The sequence below is a fragment of the Plasmodium reichenowi genome, chromosome 10, assembly GCF_001601855.1.
Source record: "Plasmodium reichenowi strain SY57 chromosome 10, whole genome shotgun sequence".
Classification (NCBI taxonomy): domain Eukaryota; phylum Apicomplexa; class Aconoidasida; order Haemosporida; family Plasmodiidae; genus Plasmodium; species Plasmodium reichenowi.
Window position 1 is genome coordinate 242,476 of NC_033655.1, and position 18,235 is coordinate 260,710.

The following is an 18,235-nucleotide window of genomic DNA, read 5'->3' on the forward strand; positions in this document are numbered from 1 at the left end:
TTTTGTGTATAAATATTTAATCCTTTGTATATGTATACTTAATAATATATATACATAATATTTTTAAAAAAGTATATATTTTTGACAGTCATATTTTTTGTTTCCACATGTATCATTATGTTATATTACTTTTTGGTAAATTATAGATTGTGATGTGTAAATATAATAGTTTGTAAATTTGTATTTATTTTGTTATAATGTATACATATATATAATATATTTATGTCGTATATAAAAAGATTTGTATGTTTACTCACATAATGTCAATGTTTTACTAGCAAGAATTACCCTTGAGACAACTAACCTAAGGTAAAATTTAAACAAGATAACATTTTTTATATGTTCATTAAAAGAAAAAAATATTTCCTTACAATTTCCTGTCAATTCGTTTGTATATCTCAAGGCATCAATTAATTTATTTTGCTGTATACTACTTAAAGCATATGATAGATTCAATAAGTTATTTTTTAAAATATTATTTTTAGATGAACGAATAAGAATATTATGTAAGGTAGATTCATATTTAATATAAATAGAAGACATGATTTTCCCTAAGATTTGTTTAAAATAATTATCGTCTTTATTTAGAAAAGCTTGTAGAACACATTCTTCATATAAGGTATAAAATTCTTTTTTTAATTTTTCATTATTATTAGTTGGCTTAAATATATGAGAAAAGAAATTACTAGGTAATATTTGAAAGAGTTTATTTAAATATATATCTTTTTGTAAGTCGTTTTTTAATTCGATTAATATATGTTCAATAGATATATCATGAATTATACAATTTTGTAGATTTACTAATTTATTTTGTATATTACTAATATTTTCTAAATTAAATTTGTTCTTTATTTCATTTGTAAATATATCTTTTATATTATTAATATGCGATATATATATATTCATTTTTTTAAAATAATTTTCTTGTAATAATTTAAATTGTTGTTGAATTTTGTTTTTCTCTTTTTCTAATTCTTCATTTTTAATATTCATTAAATATTTTTGAAACTTTTCTTTTTCTTTCTCATAATTTTGTTTTAATATCTTTTCATCTTTTTTTAATTTTTTTAACAAGAATCGTTTTATATATTTTTTATATTTCTTTTGTTTTTTTAAAAATATATTTTTATATTTTATAGTTAGTACTTTTTTTAATGTTCCTTTTTCTTCTTCTAATAAAATATCATTATACTTTTCACAAACTAATTCATTTACAAACATTTGTGTAATTTTATTTTTTAATTCTTCTTCATTTAATTTGTCTATTTTAACTTCAAACTCTTTGACTGTTTTGTCAAATATTTTATTAAAATGTGTATCATTATATAATAGCATATTTTGTATTATATTATATTTCCTCGATTCATTATTATTATTTCTTAGAAAAATTGTGTTACTATCCTTTTCTACTGGTCTAATTGTTTTTCCTTTTTTGTTCTTTTCCTTTTTATATATTTTTTTTTTTTTTTTTCTTTCTTTAGAATTTTCTTCTTTTATATACTTCATATTGTACTTCACAAAATTAGGACTCTCTATATTATAAGGTTCATCATCCTTACTTATATTCTTATTAAGAAGATCTGTAATTTCTTCCTTACCATTTCTAAGCATTTTATTGTTTTTTTCTTTGGTTTCTTCAGAATATATAATGGGACATTTTTTCTCTACATCAATTGATTGAATTAAATTTACATCATCTATATTTTTGATTGTATCCTCATCTGTAAATTGATTATTATACCATATGTTTTTATCTTTATCCTTTTCATTTATTTCATAAGTATCTTTGTCAATCTTCACATATTTATTATTCATCTCTTCATAAATATTTTTATCCAACTTTTCAACGTATGCATTTTCATCATCGTTATCCTTTTGATTTATTTCTTGTTCTACTGTGTGTAGATTTTCTTTTTCTCTATCCTTTAATGTATAATTCGTACTATCTTGACAATCTATATTTTTATTCATTTTGTCTTGTGATAAGTATATTATATTGGAATTATCATGATCTCCAAAATGTTCACAATTTTTTTTATCTTCATATATTTCGTCATCTCCAAAATGTTTACAATTTTTTTTATCTTCATATATTTCGTCATCTCCAAAATGTTCACAATTTTTTTTATCTTCATATATTTCGTCATCTCCAAAATGTTCACAATTTTTTTTATCTTCATATATTTCGTCATCTCCAAAATGTTCACAATTTTTTTTATCTCCAAAAATTTCATCATCTTTATTATGTACATTTATTTTTTCTTCCTCTATATTTATTTCTGTCGGTTGATTAAACATCGGATAATTTTCCTTATTCATATTATATTCATAAAGATCCAAACCTGTAACATAATTACTTGTATTCATATTATCATGGATATTATGTGGTTTTATTTCTTTATTATATTCTACATCTTTTATATGTAATAAATTTGGATTGTCTAATATATCCACGACATCTCGTAAACCATCTTGTAAATATTTATCATCGACTTCTAGAATAATATTCCTTGTATTATCAATAGAATGATTATTAGATATATATTTTTCTTTTTCTTTGTCTGATGCATCAAAATCTATATGATATTCTGCATCATCTTTTTGAGATGTGGATTGAATTCCTTTATCCCTCGAATGATTTTGTATATAAATAGTTTCATTATTATTTCTAGAGTTACATTCATCATTATTCTTATGTCCATTGTATTGTTCATCTATTTTTTCGTTTATATTTTTTTCATCATTCTGGTTAATTTTCTTGACCATATGATTTCTTTCGTGTCCCCTAATTATTTTTATGTATCTTTCCAATAAATCTAAAAAATACGTTATTTTAATAATAATTAGATGTTTTAAATTATTATAATATTTTAGAACGAGAGAATATATTTGAATAAAATAATCATTTACCTTTTGAAGGCTTTTTATATGCTCTAGTATATATGTTTTAAAATGTATAATCATTTTGTCATATTTAATTTTAAGAGGAATAATTTTCTTATCTATAATATTATATAAACTAGGATATATTTTTACTTTTCTTTGAATATCTTCATTATGCTGTAAGATATTTATGCATTCATATGATCCATAAAGAAATAAAATACTTACTGCAAAGGCATTTTTTAAGGAATAAATTTTTTTTTTTTTTTTTTCTTTATAATAATTATTATTATTATTATTATTATTGTTATTATTATTGTTGTTGTTGTTTATATTTATTGTAGTATCATTTTTTATTTCTTGTGAATTAACATTTGTATGTATTTTTTTATAAAAGCACGAATGTATGTTATGTGTATATAAAAATACACAATGTGTCATATTTAAATTTTTTCTTTTTTCATTACTGTTCTTGAACAATAATCTACTAAAAATATATGTGGACCTTATCATTCTTATTAATATAGAAAATGAATATATATATTAAATACAGGTTAATGTTAATATTTCCTTTGCTCTTTTTTATATAACCTTCATAGATAATATAACGACGAAGACTATTACCTCAATTAATTGTATTCATAAAATGTATACATACATAGATACAAGTGTTTATATATATATATATATATATATATATATATATATATGTATATATATTTATTTATTTTATTCCTAAATAATCTATACAATATTAACAAGGAAAAGTATTAACAGAAAAAAATAAAAATAAAATATAATTATATATTATTCAGTTAACCGTTTAAATAAATAAATAAATATATATATATATATATATATATTTTAATTTCTTATTAATATATTTGAGACATAACCAATTAAATAACGAATTAAAAAAAAAAAAAAAAAAAAAAAATGGCATATTTTTAATTAAAACGTAAAATGTTTATATTTTATCAAAGTACACATATCTGCACGTTATTAAAGGAAGAAAAAATAATTTATTTAATATATCATAAAATAAAATAAAATAAAACAAGGAACGTACCTTTTGTGATTATATAAATAAATAAATATACATATATATATATATATATATATGACTACCTATACACATATACATTTAAAAAAAAATGTACATAAATATTTTTCCTTTTTCCTTATTTTAATCTTTAATGTAAGAAATTAAGTGTAAATAACACATTTCTACATAATAAAAAAAAAAAAAAAAAAGAAGAAATGTACGTAACTATATATTTATGACCGTATTTTAATATGCCCCATCACACTTTAAAGGAAAAAAAATAAAAATAAAAAAACCGTCATATCTACAATATTTCCGAGTTGATATTTTAACATAATACATAAAAAAAATAATAAAATAAATAAAATAACATAGCAGGTGAAAATTATTAATTATCCTTACTAATAATAAATTTTTTATTAAATCATGATATATTATATATATATATATATATAATATATATTGTATATATATATATATCTTTTTAAATATAATAAATTTTTCCTTCCAAATATTTTTTTTTTGATATATTTTCATACGTTTTTCTTTTATTTAAAAAAAAAAAAACATATATATACATACAACATTTCTTTTATTTCTTTTTTTTTTCATCGCACTAATTATATAGCAATATAAATAAGAATAAATTTTGAAGGGGAATAAAAATTAAAGTTTTAAAAAATTTATTGTTGTATTATATTAAATATATTTTTTAATACATACATACAATATAATATAATATATAAAAAGAATAATACGGTAAATATAACAATATATATATTCACTATACGTTTATTATATATAATAAGTTTATATATATATATATATATATATATATAATAATAAAATTATATTTCTTATATATATATTATAATATTTATATAGAAAAATATATATATATATATATATATAATATATATTTATATATTATTATATAATAATATATTAGTATATAATATATTTTTTTAATTTTTCCATGAATTCTCTTGACTTTTAATTTTTTTTAATTTTTAATTTTTTTATTTTTTATATTATATACGCTTTTAATATTTTTACATTTTCATAATATAATAAAGTATATATATTTTTTTAAGAATAATATTTATATATAAAGAAACAATTTATATTTTATAAAATTATTTTCTTGTATATATATATATATATATATAATAATAATAATATAGATATCCATTTTTGTTTTACAAATTGTTGAAAAGATATAAATATAAAAATAAAAATACATATAATAGCAAAAGAAGTAAAAATTGTAATATATAAAAATATATATATATATGTATATATTTATTTATTTATTTATATGTATTTTTACAAAAATATTAATACTAGAAAGTATATAATATATGTATAATATATATTTTTTTTATATATAATTTTTTTTTTTTTTTTGTTTTTTTATATTTAAATTTGTACGCTTTGCATATTTATGAATGAATATATTAATGATAAAAATATTTTAAGAGTACAAGAATTAGAAAAGTAAAACATATACATATATATATATATATATATATATATATATTTATTTATTTATATATATACATACATATATATATTTTTTTTTTTTTTATATTTATCCTTTGGTGTTCCTATAAATATATACATACCATAACACCTACTAAATTATAATTCTCTTCATAATTTAAAAAAAAAATAGTTACATATAAATATAATTATATCCTGTAGAATAACAATGTCGAGTTTTAATTTGGTTGGAGTCATTAATAACAGAACGTGGGGACCTGATTCAAAAAATGAGGAACTTGTAAATTACTGTATGCCGGACATAAAAAAATACCAATTTGAACCATCTATGAAATTTGAAAGGATAGGAAAAGTGTGTGATTTTACTATGAATAGTTATCAAAAGAATACAAAGGATATAAATAAGAATCCTAATGATGTTAATGGCTTTGAAGAAGAGTTACAATTTCAGACTGTGGATTTGCGTACTGGTCAAAAACAGAAAGGTAGTATATTTAATAAGAAAAAACTACATAATAAACAAAATACTACACAAGCATTTACACAGAAACAACAAGAAGAAGATAATTTATATAGTAGTAGAATAAAAACAGCTGAACAAAAGAAACAGAAATTATTACAACAAGCGAAAACTGCCAGAATCAATGCTAGGCATAGAATCTTTACAGAATGGAGTATTGAACCCACACCATTATGGACGGTGGAATGTGAAATGATGTTTAATGAATTACCTAAGAAAATAATAAAAATTGATAATTTAAAAGTAGAAGATTTATTTTTCAAAGGAAAAAGTTTATTTTATGATAAGAAAATAGAAAACATAAATGTTAAGAACCCACCTTTATTATTTCATCACAGTAAAGAAGGAATAAACTTAATACCCAAAACTAAAGAAGACAATAATTTAATAAATATATTAAACAGCGAAAACCGAAATAAAATAATTACAAATGAGGAAGATTCTAATAATAAAAATAATATTATTGTTATTAGTACGGATCAAATATTATCTTGTCTCATGTCATGTGTACAATCTAAATATTCTTGGCATTTGCTTATTAAAAAAAAAGGAAATCAAATCATAATAGATAAGGATGATGATTCTATAATAGATTTATTAACCGTTAATGAAAATTCTTTAGATGCCCCAACACAAGATAATGAAAATAAAATTAATAGTTTACAAGCATTAGGTATAGAAGCTGTTAAAATAAATCAGAGATTTAGAAAACAGGTTATATTAAAAAATGATATTGCCGAAGAATTTGAACTTGGGAACTTTAATATAAAAAATAGTAAAATGAATGATATATTATATAGATATAGAAAATTTCAAATACCACCATTAGTACATAGTAATAATAAAAAAACATATACATTAATAACAAGAGGAGAAATACATTCACAAATTAAAGGTGTTAACAAATCATATGTTTATGTTTGTGCATTAAATGAATATGATATAAAAAGTCACAAAAATTGGAGGTCACAAATTGAAAACCAAAAAGGAGCTCTACTAGCTAATGAAATACGTAATAATACATCTAAATTACAAAAATTTATATCACAAGCATTATTAAGTGGTTGTGATGACGTTAAGCTAGGTTTTATTTCAAGAAAAAATGCTAATGATCCTGATAATCATCATATTCTTTCCATACAATCACATAAAACAAAAGATTTATCAACACAAATCGGACTCAAATATGATAATATGTGGGGTATCTTTAGATTTGTTATTGATAACTTAGCCGAAAAACCAAATGGTAATTATGTTATCTTAAAGGACCCACTCAAACCTTTACTAAGATTATACTGTACTCATGAGGACAGCAATTAACACAAAAGAATTAAATTCAATATATAAATAAATATATATATATATATATATATATATATTATATTGTATAATTTTTTTATATGTCCATTTTTTTTTTTTTTTTTTCTTCATTTTTTTTTATTACTTTTGCACATTTACATATTAAAATATTTCCTATATATATATATATATATATATATATATATATATATATATATCATTTCAAAAGAAACAAAAAAGAAAAACAAATGGTTACATGCCATATGGAAAGAGAAAGATATGTTTGTAACACCTTTTTAATAATATCATCATTTATATATATATATATATATATGTATAAGAACTTTAATAATTTATAACTACATAAATATAAAAATATATTTTAAAAAAAAAAAATTATATAATATTATATGCACAAGATACATAAAAAAAAAAGAAAAGAAAATATGTTTTTACTCTTAACGAAGAAAAAAAGCACACACAGTTTTGAGCAATGAAAAAATTTTAAATATATATTAAATATATGATATAATAAATAAATAAATAAATATACATACAAATATAAATATAAATATATATATATATATATATATATATATATAATATATATATATCTTATATGAAGAGAAACTTAAATTTTATAACTTAAAATATTTATACACATAATAAGATTCGTATAGAAAAGCCTTTTATTATTTCTTAGTCTAAAATTCTAACAATTTTATTATTACATACATAAAATTTATATTTAAACTAAAAATATTTCTTGTTAAAAATATTTTTTTTGATAATTTTTATTTATCCTTAAAAAAAAATCATATTAAAAGCACAAGAAATAGGGAATCATAAGATACATATATATAATATATGTATAATATAATATAATATAATATAAAATATATATATTACATATATATAATATATATATATATATTTTTTTTTTATTGGGTATACATAAATTATGCTATATATATTTTATATATATAATTATTTACATATATACATATATATATATATATAATATATATAATATGTAATAATAATATATAAAATATAAGTATAAATTAATATGTATAAATAATATATGCTAATAAAAAGAAAAAATTTATTTTAAAAATATTTATATAATAATATATATTATTAATGTAAAAAAATAAAACGTATATATATATATATATAATATATATATAATATATATATATATATATGTATATTTTATTATACTCAAAATATTATTAATTTTTATTTATTTTATTTATTTATGAATTTTTTTTTTTTTTTCCTCTTTTATCTTATTTCTTTTTTTTGTTATATATATTATTTTTAAAATTCATTATGATGGATATTTCTTAATAAAATTTAATTTTTAAAATAAATGAAAATATAGATAAATATAAAAATACAAACATATATATTATTATTATTATTATTAATATAATATAATATAATATTGTATTATATATATATATATATTTATATGAAAAAAAAAAGGTCAATCCAATTTTATTAATTATTTAAAAAAAAATAAATAAGTAATATATGAAATATCCTCTCTTCCCAAATAAAGTACATAAATACGAATAATAAATGAATAAATATATATAATAATATATATAAATATATAACCCATTTTATTAATATTAGAGTTATTATGAAAGATGTATATTAAAATATTATTTTAGAACATAATTATGTAAATATATTTTTTAATAATTTTTAATAAGTTTTTTTTTTTTTTTTTTTTTTTTTTCTTTTTTCTTTTTTCTTTTTTTTTCTTTTTAAATAATTGTTTTATGAATCATGCATTTATAATTATATAACTTTTCTCCTTTTTACTTTCAGTATATTATATGTAAATGTATATAATATATTATTACTATTATATATTTATGTTTTTTCTATGTATCTTTATTTTTTTAGTATTTAATTAATATATGTATCTAAATTTGCCTATAAGATATTTTAACATAATGTTTAAAAAAAATCATAAAAATAAAAATAAAAATATATATATTTTATTTCTCATGTATGTTTATAACTATGTGTGTACACATCAATCGTTTTTCTTTTTTTAAAGTTTAATACAAATTATGAAAAATAAATGATGATATATGTATAAAAATATATGTTTTGTCTAAATTTTTTTTTTTTCTAGAAATATATATATATATATATATATATATATATATATATATATATTTATACACCCAAAGCGTTTACATTTTTTATTTTTTTATTATTTTCATTATTTTTTATTTTTATGTATTTATTTTATTTTATTTTATTTTATTTTTTGCTTGTCCTTACCACCATATCATAATATATTTATTATCTTAAATGAATAAACCTGATGTATAATATTCGAGAGTTCTGTCTCCACAAATATTTAACAAAAGAGATGATAAGAAACATGTGCGTAATAACAAATACAACTTATTAAAAAAATAAGTATACACAACCATAAACACACACACATATATATAATTATATATATATATTACTCATTTGTTTATTTATTTGTTTATTTATTTGTTTGCCTATTTGTTTATTTTTTTTCATCATTATATCTTATTATATACATATATATATTTTTTTTTGTTTATTTTTTAATATATATATATATATATATATATATCCTTCAACACATATTAAGTATATGTTAAAATCATAAATTAACCGTAAGAGCTCGAACCATTCAACTATGAAAAAAAAAATTACAAATCATAAAAAAAAAAATGAGAATGCAAAATTAAATATTGATCACGATAATTCATCTGATGATAATGACAAAACTCCACAAATAGATAACATCTTTAAAAATCTTATTGTCGATAGTTATAAAAGTATAAATGATATAAACAATTATATGAGACAATCGAATTTATTGTATAATGAAAAAAAAGGTAAGAAAAATAAAGCACACCCTTTAGATAGTAAAAACACTACAGCTAGGAAATATAATAAATATAGAAGAAATGAACAGAATATAAATAAACTAATAAATTATGATGATAAAAAAAATTATGATGTAGAAATTTGTGATGATAAAAAGAATTATGATGTAGAAATTTGTGATGATAAAAAGAATTATGATGTAGAAATATTTGATGATAAAAAAAATTACGATGATATAGAAATATTTGATGATAAAAAAAATTACGATGATATAGAAATATTTGATGATAAAAAAAATTATGATGATATAGAAATATTTGATGATAAAAAAAATTATGATGATGTAGAAAATTATGATGATGTAGAAAATTATGATGATATTGAAAATTATGATGATATAGATAATTATGATGATAAAAAAAATTATGATTATAAGTTTCCATATGATCAGGATATAATATATGACGAGAAACAAAATAATAGTGATGTTGTCATTATAGGATACAAGAATTTAAAAAAGGGAAAGAAGAAAATTTCTCTTGATAGTTTTAATAGTGAGCTAAGCCCACAAAGTAACACATCTCCAATATATATAAAAAAAAAAATTCATGAAATTAATTATCATTTTATACAAAAGAAGAAAAAAAAAAAAAACCAAAAAAATGGTGAAGTAAATAAGAAATATTCCAAAAAATTATCTATTAATAAAAAAAATAAAAAATATAAAAAAAATAAAAAATATGAAAAATATGAGAAAAATAAAAAATATGAGAAAAATAAAAAAAATGAGAAAAATAAAAAAAATGAGAAAAATAAAAAACGTGAAAAAAATAAATCAGGTCTTATAAATAACGTTAAGAAAATCAAAAGAAATAAAAAGTCCTTGTTAGAAGAAAACCTAAATGATTCTCTTTTTAGTAATGATGAACAAGTTAATGAAAATAAATATATATTAGATAAATTATTAATTTCCTTAAAAAATAATGCTGATGCCAACATACATAAAAAGAAAAATTTTTATATTGAATATGAAGGTAATGATGATTTTACAAGTTTTAATAGTAAAGAAAATCCAAACGATCACTTTTTATATATGGATAATGATGAAATAAATAATAAGCTTAATAAAAATAAAATGTACAGTTCATCATATAGTACTACCAAAAAAAAATATATATATAAGTCACATAAAGGTATATATGATAACGACTATATGTTTCATAATAACATTTTTAATAATAAAATTTATAACAATGAAATTTATAATAATAAATTTAATATTTATAATCATAACATACTTAGTAATAACAATTCGAAAACAAATTTGAAAGGAAGAATGTCACTTCAAATGTCACATGATATATCTCAAGAACCATCAAATACTCGAAATTATTTTGAAAATAATAAAAATTTTGAGAAAGAAAGAATAAAAAAAAAAATGAAGAAAATAAGTGACCTAAACTTTTTAAAGAATAATGTAGAATATGATTGTATAGGATTTGTTTGTGATGAAGAATATATGTGTGAAAAATTACATTTTGATGAGAATCATGTAGAAAGTCCAGATCGTATTAAATGCATTATTAAAGCTTTAAAAGAAAAGAAATTAATAAATAAAATGGTTCAAATAAAATGTAGAGAAGCTTTATATGATGAAATTAGAGAATGTCATTCAAGTACACATATTAATAATATATTTTATTCCTTAAAAAAAAAATTAAAACATAATAATCAAAGTGTTATATATCCTTTTGACAAACACGATACGTATTATACATCATATACAGGAACTGTTTCTATTAGAGCTATTGGAGGTTTATTAAATTTATGTGATGCTATTTTATGTGATAAAAAAGATAAATTTAAATATATAGATTTTAAAAAGTCTTTACGTTATAATTATGATTTTTATAAAAATGTGAATACGAATTCTATAAAAAGAAATTATGAATCTAATAATATGTATCATAAAAAAATTTTCAGGCGTTCAAAATCAGAGAGTAGTATATATAGGAAATGTACTAACTACCATACGTTTAAAGATTTTGAATTATTTAATAATAATAAGAATGTATATAAAATGAATACATATCATGAACAAATTCAAAAAAAAAAAAATAATAATATTATTAACAGTGATAATAATAATAATAATAATAATAATAATAATATAAATTGTTCTATATATAATTATAAGAATGAGATAGACGTACAGAATGATGTACATAATATAAATAATATTTATATGAATAATAATATTATATCTGAAGAAAATAATTTAGATTTAGAAGCGGCTGATTATAATTTTGGTAATGAGAAGGATGAAAACACAAACGAATCATATAATGAAGAGAATAATATTAATGAGAAGAAAGATTGTATAAATCAATCTAATAGTAGCAATAATTCTTATTATAATGAAATAAATCAAAGAGATATTATTGATTATAATAATAATAATAATAATAATATAAATAATGATTATGCTATATCTAATAAATTAAGTATATATGAAAAATTGAGCATGGATAATAAGTTAAGCAGCATATCGAATAATAGTAATCATCAAGATATTCTTGCGACTTCTTTTAAGAATGATGAAGAAAATATACATAAGAATAAGAACAGAGATGAAATAATAAATTGTAATAATACAAATGTAATAGAAACGGAGTATTTAAATAAAGTATGTGAGAATGATAATTATACAAATAATTATGAAGAGAATTATAAAAATAATTCTTTCCTCAATAGTAATAATTCGGATATTTTTAATTTACCATATAGAAGTTATTCTTCGACCGTTTATAGTATGGATGATTGTAATGATGTTAACACATTTACTGATATTAATTGTGGATTTGCGGCTATTAGACCTCCTGGTCATCATTGTAGTAGGAGTCATCCTTCGGGATTTTGTATTTTTAACAACATTAGTGTAGCTTGTAAATATATTTTTAAAAAATATGGGATAAGAAAGGTTTTTATATTTGATTGGGATGTACATCATGATAATGGGACTCAGGAAATATTTTATGGAGACAAGGATGTTCTTTGTTTCTCCATACATCGATTTGATAAAAAGGTAGAAGAAAAGGATAAGAAAAAACGACGTGTCAATAAAAAGAAGAAGAAAAATAAAAATCATAATGGGGATGGAGCCTCAAAATATGATGAGAATAAAAAAAAAAAATATGACATTAAGAAGGATGATGATAATAAAAAAGATGGTGATAATAAAAAAGATGGTGATAATAAAATATATGGTGATAGTAAAATATATGGTAATAATAAAATATATGGTGATAGTAAAATATATGGTAATAATAAAATATATGGTGAAAATAAAAAAGATGGTGACAAAATATCAAATTTAGAGAAAAACGTAAAATACGAAAAAACATCTAATAATGATAAAAAATATAAAAGAAAAAATAAGAAATCTAGAAAAACATATGAAGAAAATTTATTTTATCCAAGAACTGGTGCAAAAAATGAGTTAGGAGAAAAAGAAGGTTATAAATTCAATATTAATGTACCATTAGAAAAAGGATATAATAATTGTGATGTATATTATGTTTTTAAATATTTATTATTGCCAATATTGGAAAAATTTAGACCAGAATTTATTTTTATTTCTTGTGGATTTGATGCATCAATTAATGATCCATTAGGAGAATGTAACTTGACACATAATTTATATCAATGGATGACATTCCAATTAAAACATTTTGCTAATATATTTTGTAATGGTAGAATAATTCTAGTCTTGGAAGGTGGATACAACCTAAATTATTTACCAAAATGTGCTTTAGCTTGTATTAAAGCGTTAATAAAGAAAAATAAAAGCACAACGACAGATAAAGAATTTATTAAAAAGTTGTATCAAAATAATGTAAATAATAAGGAAACGCATATTTTGAATGATCAGAAGGAATGTATTTCTAATCAAGATTCATCAAAAAGGTTTTTGGATGGACATGAAAAAAAAAAAAAAAACGACGAAAATAATGTAAACCATTGTGATAATATAAATGATGCCCAGCTTATTAATAGTAATAATAATATAAGTGATGCCCAGCTTATTAATGGTAATAATAATATAAATGATGCCCAGCTTATTAATGGTAATAATAATATAAATGATGCACAATTTATTAATGGTAATAATAATACGAATGATATGTATGGTATGTATGGTATGTATGATAAGCATTATTTGAATAATCATAATTTAGATAATGATATAGATGAAAAATTAAAAAATAAAAAAACGTATGAATCGTTTGTTTCAACAAATTGTGTTCAAAAGAATGAATTTCTGAATTACCGTAAAAATAATTTTATAAATAAAAAAAATATGAGTGATCATGCAAATTTTTATAAATTAAAATATTCCTCATATGATAAATATGAGAATAAAGATAAAAATTATTATTTTAGAAGATTACATACAAGTAATAATGTGGTTTCACGAACTAAAGAATTAATTACCAGTGGCTTGTTACATTATTCTACTTATAAAGTTATTAAATATTTTTTAAACGTATTAAAAGGAGAACCATACTATTTAGATATCGAATTACCAACTTATAATGAATTTATAAAAAAAAAAAAATTGGAAGGTAGAGAAATAAATCCAGAGAGAAAAATTAAAATAAAAATTAATAAATCATCAGAATTTAGAAAAAATGATTATTCTTTTAATAGTTATGAAATTATGAATTCATATATGCAACATAAATTAAACAAATTAAAACATATTAATAATATATCTAATAAGAATTTACAAGATATGTTTATAAAACAAAAAAATTTTAAATATACAGATTCTTCAACTACTATATCTAATATGTCACAAAGTGATCTATATTTATCAAATGATGATATAAATTATAGTAGTTCTTGTAGCAGTACTTGCAATCGAAGAAAGGTAATTCTATTAAATAAATTAAAACTTAAAATAAATCGTGGTTTGAATAATATATATAACACTTCACCTAATAATAACAATAATAATAATAATAATAATAGTAATAATAATAATAATAATAGTAATAATAATAATATTATGGTGCACACAGAAAAAAAAACATATAAAAAGAAAAAAAAAAAACAAATAAATGATATAAATCTTAATGCTCATGTACAAATGAACAGGACACAAATTAATACAAATGAAGAAAATGAAAATAATAAAATATATGAAAATGAAAATTTGAATTCTAATAAAAATAAATCTAACAGAAAAATTAAAACTAATAAAAACAAATTATTGAGTGATAATTTATCAAATCTTCAAAATAAAAATAATATTAATAATACACATATAATACCATATGCCGATTTAGAACATATGAATGATGAAAATCAGCTGGACAGCCATAATTCATCAAACGAAAAATATATAAATAATTATTATATGAATTGTGATTTAACTAATCTTAAATATAATGAGAATCAGGTATTAAATACATTTAATATATATACCAAAATAAAAAAAGGTTTTATATTCTTTTATGGAAGTGGTCATAGAAATCAATGGATTTTACCAGTACATAATAAAATTACAAAAATTATAAAATTATGCTCAGAATCTGAAGCCTTTTTTTATGCTTGGCTATATCTTAGTTGTTTAAAAAAAATAAATATTTCAAGAACCAAGAACAATTATACATCCATATTAGATAATAATGAAACTATAGAAAATGTATCTATTCAACTACCTTTTGATGAACCTGAACATATTCTATGTAAACAATTTATTAAATTCACAGTCCCATGTTATCATATATTTTTAAAGCGAAATCAAATTAATAGCATACATCAAAAACAAAGTAAACAATGTAAAGATGATCATAATAATAATAATAATAATAATAATAATAATAATATTAGTAATAATACATTTATGGATTATATCAAAAAGACATATATTGAATTTGAATGGTCTCCATCGAAAATTTTTAAAAATAATGAATCTATAGAATACAATGATAAAATAAATGATCGTACGAATAATATGATATATAACGTATCATCAAATGAAAAAAAAAATAATGTGTTAGAAAATGATAATTCTTTATATCCATTACATATAAATCAAAATATTCAAGAAGAAGCAGAAAAAAATGTAGAAGTAGAAGAGCAGGAGCATAAAACTGCTATATGTTTAAGTAATGTTTTAAGTTCGATGAGACATCCATGTGTTATGGATATCAAAATGGGAATTAGATTATATGGTGATGATTGTAATGAAGAATCTATACAAAAGAAGATTGAGAAAGCAAAAAATAGATCATGTTTATCACATGGTTTTCATTTAACTAGTTTAATAGGATGGTCCAAAAAAAAGAAAGAACCTTTTTTTATATCAAAAGAAGATGCACATTCTATAAAAAATGATGATAATTTTGTACAAGCATTTATATCTTATTTTACTGCATGTGATAATATACAGTTATCTATATTATTAATAAAAAAAATACTTATTATATTAGAAGAAATGAAAACCTTTTTTATGGATCAAAATTATTTTGCATTTTATGGAACAAGCCTTCTATTTGTATTCGATTCAGATCCTTCAAAAAAAGAAAATGAGGATAATTATTCATCAAAACATAAAATAGAAAAAAATGAATTAACAAAAAATGTATCTTTATCAAATGAAAATATTATCACAAATGATGAACACAATAATTCGTTCTATTATAAAGACAAAAAAAATAAATTGTGTGATCAAGATAAAATTAATTTTGAAGAAATATTAAACTTTAAGTTGAACATTGAAAAAGTATTTTATGAATCTTTATCAAATGAAGAAAGAAATATAATCTTACAAAATAAATTAAATCAGAAAATTATTAAAAGTCTTCATGTATATATAATTGATTTTGCTCATGCAAGCTTAAATAAAAACCAAAATGATGAAGGATTCTTATTGGGTATTATATCACTACACCGTATAATGGATAAAACAATACAGCGAATAAAAGAATTGTATCTTTCTAATACGGATGTAATGAATGATACCGTGTAAATGAAAATATATATATATATATATATATATATGTATTTATTTATATATTTGTTTATTTATTTGTTTATTTATTTATATATTTGTTTATTTATTTATATATTTGTTTATTTATTTATATATTTGTTTATTTATTTATTTTATTATATGTTTAGAAAAAGGTATTATATTATAAAGATATCTTATATATTTTATTTTATTCCATTTTATTTTTACTTTTAAATAATTTTTTTAAACAACAAACATTTTTTTTTTTTTTTTTAAATATTCTACATCCGTATTGTAGAAAGAGAATAATTATAAATACATACATATAAAGTATAATTTCGAGTGACGGCAATATGTGTAGGTATATATAAAAATTTTACAATTCTTTGCACCCCTCTATATGTTTATTAGATTACGATTTTTTTTTAAAAATAATTTTAAAAAATTAGTTATTTTTATAAAATAGGTTTCCTATTTCTTTTTTTTTTTTTTGAGGACAGGTGTAGTAGAAGGTTTGGTTCTTTAAAGAAAAATATATATGATAAAATTTTAATAAGAATAATTCAATATAAATAAATAAATAAATATATATATATTTATTTATTTATATTTATTTATATTTTATAAGCAAGGGTATTAATGTATGTTACATTATAAAAGTAAATTTTATTTTTATTTATTATATATTAATATTTAATAAATATTATTTCATTTCCTACATATTTATAAAAATAAAACCTATAATATTATACAAATATACATTTTCATATATATATATATATATAGATATATTTCTTTTTTCTTTATATCTACCATAATATACATACATACATACATATATGTAAGTATGCAATGTTTTAATTTTTTTTTTTTTTTTTAAAAAGAAATTGTGAACATAATATTTAAAAAATATAAAATAAATTATTCTATGGAAACGTGGTCTATTATTTTTCATATTTATAGATATTATACAAATAAAAATAAGGAGTACAATTAAAAAAAGAATGGAGTAATAAAAAAATAAATTATAAATATATGTTATAAAAAATGCGAAAAAAAAAAAAAA

At 18.6% G+C, this 18,235-nt stretch overlaps 3 protein-coding genes across 3 annotated transcripts; 2 read left to right on the plus strand and 1 right to left on the minus strand.

Annotated features, from left to right (window-relative positions):
• Positions 1–249: 249 nt before the first annotated feature.
• Positions 250–3,396, minus strand: PRSY57_1007200 (hypothetical protein; the record flags this gene model as incomplete). The annotated part of the gene is made up of 1 exon (XM_012907662.2): positions 250–3,396. The coding sequence occupies one exon, from the start codon at positions 3,394–3,396 to the stop codon at positions 250–252; it is 3,147 nt and encodes a 1,048-aa protein (XP_012763116.2).
• Positions 3,397–5,639: 2,243 nt separating this feature from the next.
• Positions 5,640–7,271, plus strand: PRSY57_1007300 (eukaryotic translation initiation factor 3 subunit 7, putative; the record flags this gene model as incomplete). Its single annotated transcript, XM_012907663.2, has 1 exon — positions 5,640–7,271. One exon carries the CDS (start codon positions 5,640–5,642, stop codon positions 7,269–7,271), a length of 1,632 nt encoding a protein of 543 aa, XP_012763117.2.
• A 2,680-nt stretch (positions 7,272–9,951) lies between these two features.
• Positions 9,952–17,184, plus strand: PRSY57_1007400 (histone deacetylase 2, putative; the record flags this gene model as incomplete). Its single annotated transcript, XM_012907664.2, has 1 exon — positions 9,952–17,184. The coding sequence occupies one exon, from the start codon at positions 9,952–9,954 to the stop codon at positions 17,182–17,184; it is 7,233 nt and encodes a 2,410-aa protein (XP_012763118.2).
• Positions 17,185–18,235: the final 1,051 nt, after the last annotated feature.